Here is a 13,167-nt window from a genome sequence, read left to right as displayed (position 1 = left end):
TAAAAGCTGACCTGAAAAGAACCCAACATTAAACTAGTAAGCTAATGCTCCCTGGATTCAATAAAAAGGGGTTCTCCTATTGGATTCTATTATACATTGACAAACCTAATTTGTTAGATTTCAGCTTTAAAATCTAACTGGCACCCTGGCAAATTCGTAAATTGAGCCCCTTTTGCACATACAATGAGTCTTTCTTACCTCACTGAGGAATTGATGGGCCTCATATGATTGCATGAGTCTCCTCCTCCTCTCTTGAGCCTCAGCCTTCAAGATTTCTACAGAGGCCTCCAGCTTCTTCAAAAGTTTCATGATCTCCTCGGAAGCAGAATGCCCACCCCTCACCAGCTTCTGCCCAGTGCTGACCACCACTTTTGTTAGAGCATCACGGCTGCTAATCTCATTCTCCAAGTTCTGGAAAGCACAAATGAGAGACCCCAAATGTAAGCAATGGAGATCTTTCTACTTATATACTGCACTTAGGAGCCCAGTCAATCAATTTAATAATTACAAATCAATGTCTTTTTCATATTTAAAGATGGGTCAAGGGTGCAAGGTTTAGATCCAGACCAGAATTTATTGGAAACTGAGGAGTATTTGGACTCAGAGTTTCGTTTGGCTAGTTACTGAAAGAGAGGGTAGCTGCAAAGTTCGACTCCTGATCTAAACTTCCCTAAGGTTTTGAGGTAAAATAGCCTAACCACAAATACTTGTTACCAGAAGTAACCACCTGAAATGCCTACTTGAATCCATGGTTATGCCATGCTTCATGAGTTAATTAATGAACTTCTAGGAAACAGCCCCAATTTTCCATCAGTTCAGCAGCTAAATAAATGTTTCTAGTTCGTCAACATAATTCCTGGAAACACAGCTTTACCAAAATGGCATTTCAAAGCACAATAGGAACACACAGCGATGGCCAAGACAAGGAGATAATGGCAGGAGACATGAACCACTCAAACCAGCTCCCCAACACCCTCTTCCAGCCCAGTGTTTGAAAACATCTGGTGTTTGCCAAACCAATTCATTTCATTCCTATGCACACACATTCCCACCCAATGGTGCTCTTCCTTGTCTTACTGATGTAACTTAGACTTTATTCTCTTTGGGGTAGGGACTCGGTCTTCTTACTTGTCTGTCAAGAGGGCCAGGCATTCTGTAGGTAACAAAATGACAGCACCCTACACGCAAGGCATTTCCCAGAATTTCCCAGCCTGATGAAATAGTTCTGCTTAATTTGTAATTACTATGGAATTGAGCCAGAATGAGAGTTACGCTGCAGTGTTACATTATGTAGAAGAGATTCCCTCTCTAGCAAGGAGCCATTCTTTTAGCTCAACCGGCAGATCACTTGTCTGTGAATGATGGGGCCCTGATTCTAATCTTATCTTTAATTTCCTTTTATTAATCTCATAGGCAGCCACTATGTTGCTGAAAAGTGACACCATGTCTGACACCAACCGAACAGAATCAAGTGTCAAACAGTTTGTACCGTGTATTAATAATAAGTCAGCAATGTGAAGAAGAACTTCACTATTTAATATTTAGGGACATGTTTTCAAAGCTCCTGTATTTGTACCCACAGGAAATGGGAACAGTGGTGTGTATAAACCCTACATTTATGCACACAAACTGAATATTTGTGTGAACACGATTGCTGTATATGCAGGTAAATACACATTTGCAGAGGCAGGTATTAGATATCTACTCACAAATTTCCTTCACGCTCCTTTCTGTGCTAGCAAAGGTGGGACTGAATTTTGAAAACTTGGCCCACCAGGACTAGAAATAAAACAGCAGTGTTCTTTAGAGGGTGAAACTAATCTCACAGTAGAGTGGAGACTGGTTCCCGATCTTTAACATGAGATCCCCCACACCACCAGTGTAAAAATGTCTAGTGGCCTGTAGTAACTAAAAGGTTCGGAACCGGAAATCTGAATTAAAAGCTTTGAGGGCCAATCTCTCGTCCATCGGAAGAACTGGCAAAATGTCAGGAAGAGCAGGCCTATTTTGCCACTGTAATACACACTATTTCCCCCCAGACTAAAATTCTATTGAAATATTTTGAAACAGCAATAAATAACAAGGAGAATTTTGCAGCTTAAGACGTCATCACTACAGTCCCCACCCTCCCAGCCCAAGCTCCTTCCCCTGGCAAATGCAACCCCAATCATTCAGACCTAAACCTACCTCCCTACAATGTCAACATTCAGAATGTTTTTAAACAGAGTTTAAATGGAAGCATAAACTTGTCCCCACTTTCCATCCTGGTGAAATGAGCCTCCCGCACCAATTGCATGTTCTTAAAACGATATAAATTTTCCTATTTCATCTGTTCTATTTGACCATTCACTGGTCAAAATAAAATCTACATCAAACATAAATTATTCACAATATACCTGTGACCTCCACAGCAATATGCTGGAGAATGCCTGACAGCCCTTTGTTATACATTTTCCATTTAATTCAAGGGATATTTGGGATGATTTTCGCACCCTTCACGTGAGTTCACACCTTTCTAATAAACCACCTGGACTGGACATGACTTTTACCCCATGGCTTTAAAAAAATACTGAAGAGCAGATTTTTTTTCCTCTTGAATTGCATCATATTGCACCAGGTGTCAGGTGTTTCAAAAATATATTCCCAGGGGATGATAGCTCTTAGTAGATCTTCTGGCCCCTAGCCCCATTACAAATTGCAGAAGTTTAACCAACAGGAGAATGGGGCTGGCACTGAAATGAAGTGCCCCTCGTTACCCAGCAAAACCAGTAGCTGCTGCAATCTCCCTACCATGAAATTCTTCTCTCCCATCTCATCTATTGCAAAGGAGCAGATTACTCTATGTGAAAAGCATGCGCGACACAGCTGCTGTTTCATTGGTATGGGAGATGACAAAGTTCCAGGTTCTCCTTGTCTCTGATGCCACATCTGAACCTTGCAAAAACTTTAGTAACTAACTTGAAATTTGTTGCTAAAATGATGGTGCAATAAAGGTAATAATGTTCTGTTAACACCCTTATTTTTTTCAAAAAGTGCAGGAGGAGAGGGTTCCTGTCACTCCCTCACTCTGCAGGCATCTGGAAGACTAATGTGCCCTGGATGCATTTGCTGAGTTTTAAAATATTTTCTTGGGACATCTGTTGCTTGGAGAAGCCATGCCAGCATGCACAGCAGCTTGTAAAATCTATTTAGTATTGCAACAGCCAGGGTCGGAGCTCAATAATTTGCACAAAGGGATAGGGAGCCCACAGGGGAGTGCAGGGTACACTACGCAGAGTATTGGTGTGAAAATACATGACATGGGTGCAGTCTTGAACATTACAAAGGCACGGAATTGCTCAATAAAGAGCACCCTGGTGAGACAAGGATAAGAGTCATCCCTGGCAGTTATGGTTTCGCTGTAACCAGAGCAGAGGAGAAGTGTTCCACTGTAGGCACCATCCCACGTTCTCCTGCTTGACTTCAAACAGGGGGGATGTTCCACGCTATTTTACCTGGTGCTTTTCCTGTAAGCTTTGGACTGTTGTTGGGGATTGGCCATAGTCCTTGGAGGAAGCCAACGGGAGCTTCTCATGAACCCAGGCCAACTCATCGTCAACATCCCGGAAGAACTGGTACTGCAGCCTGCTCGCTTCCAAACTCCCACGCCTCTCCTGCAGCGGATCGCTTAGGTCCTTGTACCTGCAAGATTTAAAATGGAACCAAATTAACACAACAGAGAGATCATGAGCTGATACAAGCAGGTGCCTTGGAAGTGAGAAAATAAATATAAAGGAGAGAAAGGCAGAAGGGGACAGAGAAGTGAGAAAATGGGCAGACACTCACATACCTGTGCACCACCTGGTCAACTCTCTCCTGTATCTCATCTGCAAGAAAATGCTTCTCTTGCTGGAATTCAAGGGCTGTGTCCACAAGCACTTGTAGCCGATCCCTATGGCTAACAACATCTTCCTCCAATTCCCCATGTTTCTTCAGGAGACTATTCAAAACCACCAGGTCACTGCTACGGTCTGGAGCCTTCAGCCCGCTTTCCACATCTTCCAGCCATTTCTCCATATCCTCCACACTCCGCTGGAAATGCAGGGCCTGGGTGCAAGCAGGAAGCAAATGTCAGCAGACATTTAGGGTTAAAAAATCCCAGCCCCCTCTGTCAAGGAGCATGTATGTCACTTTCAAAAACCTTTCAGGGCTCAATGAACTATCTCCTCACTTCTGATGGGGTGTGCAAATGTAGAAAACACAGTCCATTGAACAAATTCACAGAATATAAAAAACTATGATCTGGACAAACTGGAGAAATGGTCTGAAGTAAATAGGATGAAATTCAATAAGGACAAATGCAAAGTACTCCACTTAGGAAGGAACAATCAGTTGCAGACATACAAAATGGAAAATGATTGCCTAGAAAGGAGTATGGCGGAAAGAGATCTGGGGGTCATAGTGAATCACAAGCTAAATACAAGTCAACAGTGTAACACTGTTGGCAAAAAAAAGCAAACATCATTCTGGAATGTATTAGCAGGAGTGTTGTAAGCAAGACATGAGAAGTAATTCTTCCGTTCTACTCCATGCTGACTAAGTCTCAGCTGGAGTACTGTGTCCAGTTCTGGGCTCCATATTTCAGGAAAGATGTGGACAAATTGGAGAAAGTCCAGAGAAGAGCAAAAAAATGATTAAAGGTCTAGAAAATATGACCTATGAGGGAAGATTGAAAAAATTGGGTTTGTTTAGTCTGGAAAAGAGAAGACTGACAGGGGACATGGTAACAGTTTTCAGGTACATAAAAGGTTGTTACAAGGAGGAGGGAGAAGAAATGTTCTTAACTTCTGAAGCTAGGACACGAAGCAGTTGGCTGAAATTGCAGCAAGGGAGATTTAGGTTGGACATTAGGAAAAACTTCCTGTCAGGGTGGTTAAGCACTGGAATAAGTTACCTAGGGAGGCTGTGGAATCTCCATTCACTGGAGATTTTTAAGAGCAGGTTAGACAAACACCTGTCAGGGATGGTCTAGATAATGCTTAGCCCTGCCATGAGTGCAGGGGACTGGACTAGATGTCCTCTTGAGGTCCCTTCCAGTTCTGATTCTCTGACATGCCCAAGGCAGCTGGTGGATGTGATAATTCAGCGCATATCACCTCTGCATCCTCCTCCGGAGGTCTGGCTCTAAACTAAATCTTCTACCAGCAGACATCACACGAGAACATAGCAGCAGCAACAGACTTCTCTCCGTGGGGTTCCCACCTCTTTTTGAAAGCTTCAGTGCATCTGTGTGCTTTGTAGTATTTGTTATGTGCCACTGATGATTAACTCCTTGGCTCCAGTGGCTTGGTGTGACACAGCATGTGAGGCAATGGCACATTGACGAAACTTAGCACTGCTGCCTTGCTCTGTCACAAGAAATGGCAACAGGACCTGTCTCCAGCTTTACCTTGTAGGCATCCTGTAGCTTGGTCCTTTTTTCATGGCAGTTTCCCAGCAGCTCATCCCAGAGCTCTTCCATTTCTTGAAGTCTGGACTGAATGGCCTCAGGAGCATAATGTCCCTCTCGGAGCATCTTCTCTCCCTCCTGCAGCAAAGAGAGCAGACACCACCCTCTCGATTAGCCCACTGCATCATCTGTCTGTCTGAGATGTGTGCTTGGTTATCAACACCCATAAGTGACTGCTTCTACAATCTTTATTAACCTCTTACCAGAACACGTGAGGTTTGGTGGCACTAGAAGAAAACACTCTAAGTCAGAACGGTTGCTGGAATTGAGATGGCACTAGAGCTTGCCAGACTTCAGGTCTCTAGTGCTATTTGAAATGCCAGAGACCTATTACAGCAGGAAGTCTGGGGGTCAGGTACTGACTTGCAAAAACACACTACAGTCTCCTGGCAGAGGATCCATCTGAGGTGAGAGTATGCAGTATCTGTACTGCCTAAAGGCTGGCACTAAACCTGGTTAGCCAGCATGGCATTAGTAGGTGCCCATCAACCCATCTCTCTCTATTTAACACCTCTGGGTGCTAAAAGCAGGACCTCCTTATGCACTGTATGACATAGTCAGAGTCTGTCAGTATTATAACTCCCCGGTTTCAGATGCTTATAGATTAGCTGGGGAAAAACCATCCAGCAGGCTGGCAACTTTGCGGTATGGTCTCAGCCCACGAGCAAGTTTGTATTATACCCTTCTAAAGTTAGATTGAAGTACCTTTTAATTATGCAAAGGGGAGAAGTGGGAGAGGAAAGAACCCATAACAGGTTTCCAGTTGCAGATTTTCCTCTAGAGAATCATTCAAAGACCATCTTTGTTATATAAAGGAACCATAAAAAAAGATCCTTTCAAATAACTCTTTAAAGGCACCAGAGCCAGGCAGTTCAGAGAAGGCTGCAGCTGCACACTGCAGAGTTCTACAAGAGCGGGCACTGCAATACCCAGGCACAAAGAGATGAGTGTGGGTTGAAGCTTCACTCTTAACTCTGAAGTGTCTATTGTGAAGCACCTTGTACATGATTGGTGCAATCACAACAACAACAATTACTGTATTGAGTTTAGGTTAAATAAATAAACACATAAGCATCTCCAGACACACCCGATACCTAGCCAAAGCCTGGCACATTTCCCGCATGCCTCCCCTACTGGCTGGTTTTTGCCAAGGCAAAATTTTAGTGATAATTCCCCTTAAAACTCTTTGTTCCTCTTAACACCCTCCATCTGACATACTCTACGTTCTTGAGACGTATTAACAAACTAAACTTCAAAACTCACTTTAGAGGTTGGTAAAAGTATTGCACCCTTTTTGCAGATACTAAAGTGAGACAACACCAAGTAGAACTTAAGTTATTTTGTCCTGGATCACACAGTTGCCCCTGCTTGTTTAATATCCTGTGATTCAGACACTCTGTTCGGCTGAACCTTTCCTGCCAGCCCCCAGTCTCCACATCAGCCCTGCATCTCTTACAGCCTTGATGCCATCTATGCGATTTCTGTTGGCCATGATCTCTGCATGAAAAGTCTGGTGTTTCTGCAACTTGGTCTGTAGGTTGCTTGGGTCCTTCCAACTCTCATCCAAAGCAATGCTATTCTTTTCATTTATCCAGGCTGCCACCTGGGGGGGACACAGAAGAAGACAAGAATTTCAGAAGCTACTCAGATCTCATTTTCTAGGATCCCCTCTAATATATCTAAATGTGGGGCTAATGAATGGAGAGAAGCAAAAATGGCTGAATTCTCCTTTCTATGCCTCCGCAATCTGCTCCTGTCCTTCAAGAGGAGGTCATCTCTGTATCTCCAGCCACTACCATTCCTTCTAACTCACATGACACTAAAAACAATGGCATTATCCCCTTTTCCCACAGCGTGTGCATGTGTGTGTGTGGGAAGGGGCTGTCTCCATAGTTCTAATCACAAGTCCCCTGTGTCTCACAGGGAAAGGATTGCTCAGCCCCTTTCCACTACCTCTCAAATGTGGAATGCACCCCCTTTAACGTCTACTTTTCCTTCTGTACCACAGTGTTGCTGTGTGTCCAAAAGATATCTCAGGCTATACCTACACTGAGCCGCAGTACGGACTAAGGGGGCAAGAACCGCAGAGTGCACCAAAATGTTGCATACTAACTACCCTGTGTGGATGCTGTTGGCGTGAACTAAAAGGTACCTAATTTGCATCAACATAGCTTTGTCTGAAAGAGGACTATGTTAACGTGAATTAGGTATCTATTAGTTCATACCAGCAGTGTTCAGATGGGGCAGTTAGTGAGAACACTTTGATGTACTCTGCAGTTCACACTCCCAAGCCCTCAGAAGTGGATGGAATTTTAGGTGGGGAGGCAGGTGTGGCTTGAGGGTTGAAGAAGGTGCTTTCTTTCTTTACGCCTATATCTTCCCGTCTCACCTGATGTCATCCCAGCCTCAGTTCCTTGGTTCTTTCCTAGTAAAAAAACTTCAGGGATTCATGCCAAAGCAGCACCGCTGAGTCATCAAATGTTTTAAGAAATCACAACAACATGAGGAAGATATAACTGTACCTCAAAGGAATTCCGCAGAAACCTCTGTAATAGCCTGGATTCCTCCAGCACATGCCTGCGAGCCAGGGCATTCTCCAGGAGTTTGTCTTTCCTGGGATAAAGAAAGACACATGAGAACAAAGCTACAGCAGAAGAGACTAGTTAGCATAAGTGGTTAGCATTTTAGCCTTTCACCTCCAAAACTCAGGTTTGCAATGTGACCTTATGTTCTAGCAGATACCTATCCATATAACCCAACTATCATATAATTCAGCATGGCAGACTTGATGCCCAGGACTGGAATTTCAGGGGTTCTGTAGTTAAGCACCATTAAAAGTTGTACGTTGAAAACGTGAACAGCCCAGGCACACACTATATCTGTCACCAGCAGGCCCTACCAATGCCTTCCGTGGATGGCTGTACAGGCTGCCACCTGATCAGCAAGATAATCCTGACATTCTGCCTATATGCAGATAACCTACAACATTTCTTGTTCCTGAAATACGGTTCAGCCGTGGAAGTTTATCATATTCAAGCTACATCATTCTGAAACGTAGCCTCTCCCGTTATTACAAAATACAAAGGAAACGGTATGAAGTGTGACAAGTAATCGAGGCCCTGAGTACTGTATTCAAGTAAATTCATACATGAGATAACACGGTCACTATAATATAGTTATATGTCCCATTTCATCCTAAAGGATCTCAAAGTATTTTACAAACCATACACAGATCGTTTCAGTCACGCCTAGTGTGAACAGCCGTTTAACAGTGCACTAAAACAACGTGCAACATTTTAAGACAAGAAGTGAGGAACACCGTATGCAACTGAACTTAAAGGGTGAAATTTAGACAGACACAAATAACCCCATTGGGAATTTGGTCAGGACTTTGGGTCAACCCCTTTACAGTTGTGAAAAATGCCAAGGGATGTTTAATGACCACAAGTGGTCATGACAGCCCTCTAGTTTCTTATCCATAAGGGGCTATGTCTATGCAGCACTGCATCCCTAATACCAGGCAGGGACACTGATTCAGTACAAACGCAGAGAGATGCATCTCTTTCTGAATCACCAACACCACTTCCTGCAGCACCAAGGTGTTCCCTGAAAGTCTCCCATGGAAATCCTGACCTGCCTCAAGCTTCCTTAGCTTGCAAAGTGTGGCAGGGCCTCAGCACAAAGTGCTGTGTGGACTAAGCACAGACCAATGTCTATGGTTCCTCTAAAATATGTAAATAAAAAGGAGTAGAGCAGGAAGGGTCTCATTTGAGCAAGGCTGGGTAACAGTGACCAGGAAAGGGGTTGGCTTTACCTCCTCAGAATAGCCTGACACTTGTTCGTGATGTTCTCCGAGTCGTAATGCTTGCTCTGGCTCAGTTGCTGTGCAAAGGAGGCCATCACATCAATCTTCTCCATCTGGGCTTCCAGAGTCTTTTCAAACTGCATGTGTTTCCGCTGTAGGCTCTCCACACTGGACACAGAATCCTGGATGGGATTCAGTGATAATATACATCGTTAGAAGGAAGCTGCTCTCAATGGGAGTCATACCACCCACCACATTCAGGACTCGGAAATTAAACTGACCTTACCCTTCCCTCACAAACCGGCCTGGAAATGTATTGGCCTTTGAATTTGAGACCATGATCCCCTGGCCTTCAAGGATTTTCTACCCACCACGTGGGGGCAGCAGTTCAGGTTCTGTCTGCTTCAGTGCTGAGCAATCTGCTGGATGCTTGGTACAGAGAGCTGACTGAGGTTTGGCAATACTGAGATTTCTCCTGCCCTTGTAGGAAGCCACAGGACGGAAGACACTAACATTTTAGTGGATTTGAGCTGCATTTAGTCATAATCTAACCTTGCAAGAAATATCTGCTGGAAGCACATAGATATGGGATGACAAGCTGGGATCAGGGTTAATGAGCAAATATGTCAGAGAGAGAGAGATTTAAACCAGAGCACCAGATCCAACCTATGAACTTTGAGAAAGCTCAGATCCAGATTTGAACTGGATGACTCAAGTCCAGTTTGATAAGAAGCATGGAAACTGAAGTCCCCTGAACTTTGTGATCCAAACTTCATGATTCAGATCTCTCTCTCTCTCTTTTGCATTTCTCTGGACTTCCTATTCAGAATCAGAGGTATTAAAATACTATAACTTTAGTCAGGCATGTTTCTCCCATTACTTCCAGCCTGGATGACACTAGAAAGCATTGGAAATCTCTTGAGGAAAGTTATCTTCATGAAATTGCTAGCCCTGTTTTCAGATCACAATGCAGCAGAGAAGTATCTAAATATCCAGACATTTATATGAATCTTTGGAGGCGTGTCCATCACCAGTAAATACAGCAACATAACTGAAAGGCAGACAGGACTCAATAGGATATTTTTTGTGCATTCATGAGCTGAAGATGAATGGAAAATATATGGCTTCCTACGAATCCCTGCTATATTTCAATGGATGGTACTGTTCATGTGTACATCCACACTGAAACCCCAGGGAGACAGACACCAGACACCAACACCGGACATATTCCATGTTATTTACACTGATGGATATGGAACAGGAGTACCTGTGACACCTTAGAGACCAACACATTTATTTGAGCATAAGCTTTCGTGGGCTAAAACCCACTTCATCGGATGCATGCAGTGGAAAATACAGTAGGAAGATATATATATATATATATATATACACACACAGAGAACATGAAACAATGGACGTTACCATACACATTATAATGAGAGTGATCAGTTAAGGTGAGCTATTACCAGCAGGAGAGGGGGAAAAAACAAAAAACCTTTTGTAGTGATAATCAAGATGGATATGTTTTCCTGGGCCATATGTGACAGGTCACAAATGTAATTCCAGCTTCCATCTCTAACAGAGGTGGGTAGAATATTTCACTATATCTGATGTTGAAAGCCTGAGCCTTCTGTGTACAAAACAAATAAAAGAAACAGGATTCCGCATAAACAGCATGATGCAGTGGGGACCTTCTCATGAGGAAGAGCTACATGAGGATTTCAAAAAGGCTCACAGGATGTCAGAGTATTTCACACCTTCCCCTATCTTCTCAATGATGTCTCCCTGCTCCAACGGAAACACTGTCATTATCCAGCTCACCTACCCCTAAATCCTCATTGGCCAAGAAGGCCTCTTTGCTGCTGAGCCAGCTCTCGTTCTGCTCCACATAGCCAAAGAATTTCTGTTTAGGGGAGAAAAAGCAACCATGAGTTCAGTCTCTAGCCTGTGAAATAGGGATAATGCTCATCTGTAAAAATGGAGCTGGTAAATACTTACCTGCTTTATAGGACTATTGTGAGGATTAATTAGCTACAATAGACCAAGTACCTTGAACATGAAAAGTGTACGTAAACAGTGTACGTAAGTATACCATGTAAGTATTTAGCTATTACTAACAGAACTCTCTTGCTGGTATAAACAACTACTTAGACTCAGGATACTGGATTTTCTCATATGCAACAAAAATATCAGTGGCATATGTGCTAATGCTGCACATCAGAATCTAATACCTTTATTCACAATGAATAGTACCGTCCTCTGTGAGGAGTCCCAGTGAAGTGAGGTATTACTCAGTTTGAGAAAAGGAATTAGAATCTGGTCCTAATTAAGTAGAATAAATTCTACTCTCGTGAGCTTCAGAGTACAGAACACTCTTTAGGATTCTGTAATCCGGCATTCGCTTGACATGTCCAAACCATCTGAATCTTTTCTTACTAATCAACATTCCCATGAATGACTAGCAAGACTTAATACTTCCACATTTGTCACCCTGTCTTGCCATATTATTTGAAGAATTTTAGGCAAGCATCTGATATGAAAGCTGTTTATTCTTTTGGTATGTTTGGCATAAGTTGTCCATGTTTCTGAGCCATATAGAAGAGTGGAAGCACTTGGACAGTATACTGACGAGCACCATAGAAAATCCCATGAGGACATTAATCATTCTCTCTTCAGAGCATGGTTTGAATTGTGTGCAGTAAATAAGGCCTAGAGCCACATATTGAACAATGAGGAGAAAACTAAATATTGAATAGCTGCTCATTCTTTGAGCACCAGCCATTCTGTGCACTGTGGAGAAAAAAGTATCAAGTAATTAAACACTGTATCATAATGCATATGGATCACTTGATGATTACCGGTTCTGTTCATTCAACCTCTGAAGCACCTGGCATTGGCCACTGATGGAAGACAGGATACTGGGATAGATGGACCTTTGGTCTGACCCAACATGGCCATTCTTATATGCACAAGGGGATCAAATTAAAGTTGTACAGGCAACCTTAATTCTGGCATTCCTAACTTTTGAGTGCTTGACTTTGCAACCTCAATAACGTTCTTATAATATATTTTTTGTGTGTAATAGATAAATGATACATTATCAGACGGGTATGCACACATATGTCCTCACCACCTGTGGCTAATTCCAAATTAAGTCTGCCCATTCTTTTCAAAATCCCTCTATGCGCCGAGGAAGGTTCATTGATGTTACATTTTTTTGTCGATCACTTACCTGTAAGTCCTGGGCCTGAAACAGTTTTACATACTGCTCCTGCCATGCCTGGATCAGTTCAGACAAGGCTTGCTGCAATCTGGAGAGAGATTGGTGGATCTCAGGGGTTGCATAATGACCAGAGTTGGCAAGTTTCTGACCAAAGCTGCAGAGTGAGTTGAATGTTTCCATTCGGGCTTCAATCTCCGCCTAAAGTTCATTAGAAAGATTGATATCAAAGGTTTATGGAAAATCAACTATTCAGGATCTAGGTCTTTAAGGGAAGGAAATGGACTGTATTTTAACCTTCCAATACTAATATTCATTCATCTTTGTGCTATGTCACTGAAACAGCAAGGGAAAGTCTAAGCAAATAAATATGGAAAACAAATACCCTTATTTCTCCAAGAGATATCGGTTCCCTGAAAATCAAGATTATGATTTGTTTGGGAACAGAAGGGGAAATGTTTAGAATTAAATGGATGTGGATTTTTAATTTGCATAATATCATCCCTTTCTCTCATAAAGGGTGGCCCCTAGATGGCAAACTGTACTTGAGATTTCTCATCTCCTGTCTCCTGCCAAATAAATTGACAGCAAATTATTGCATTACAGACATTGTTTAACTCTCTTTCTTGGTGTTAAAGTGAAACATGTTTAAAC

At 42.8% G+C, this 13,167-nt stretch overlaps 1 protein-coding gene across 1 annotated transcript in view; it reads right to left on the bottom strand.

Moving 5' to 3' along the window:
* The window catches only part of SPTBN5 (spectrin beta, non-erythrocytic 5), a 138,226-nt gene that overhangs the window by 27,774 nt on the left and 97,285 nt on the right, over nt 1-13,167 (bottom strand). The window contains exons 44-52 of the mRNA XM_043549388.1: nt 12,526-12,714; nt 11,119-11,196; nt 9,303-9,475; nt 8,011-8,101; nt 6,945-7,091; nt 5,429-5,566; nt 3,830-4,086; nt 3,495-3,681; nt 199-411 (exon numbers count right to left, since the gene is read on the bottom strand). Coding sequence (XP_043405323.1) covers nt 199-411; nt 3,495-3,681; nt 3,830-4,086; nt 5,429-5,566; nt 6,945-7,091; nt 8,011-8,101; nt 9,303-9,475; nt 11,119-11,196; nt 12,526-12,714 — 1,473 coding nt within the window. The remainder of the gene's footprint in view (nt 1-198; nt 412-3,494; nt 3,682-3,829; nt 4,087-5,428; nt 5,567-6,944; nt 7,092-8,010; nt 8,102-9,302; nt 9,476-11,118; nt 11,197-12,525; nt 12,715-13,167) is intronic.

The sequence above is a fragment of the Chelonia mydas genome, chromosome 6 (genome assembly GCF_015237465.2).
Source record: "Chelonia mydas isolate rCheMyd1 chromosome 6, rCheMyd1.pri.v2, whole genome shotgun sequence".
NCBI lineage: Eukaryota > Metazoa > Chordata > Testudines > Cheloniidae > Chelonia > Chelonia mydas.
This window is presented reverse-complemented; position numbering and strand designations above follow the sequence as displayed.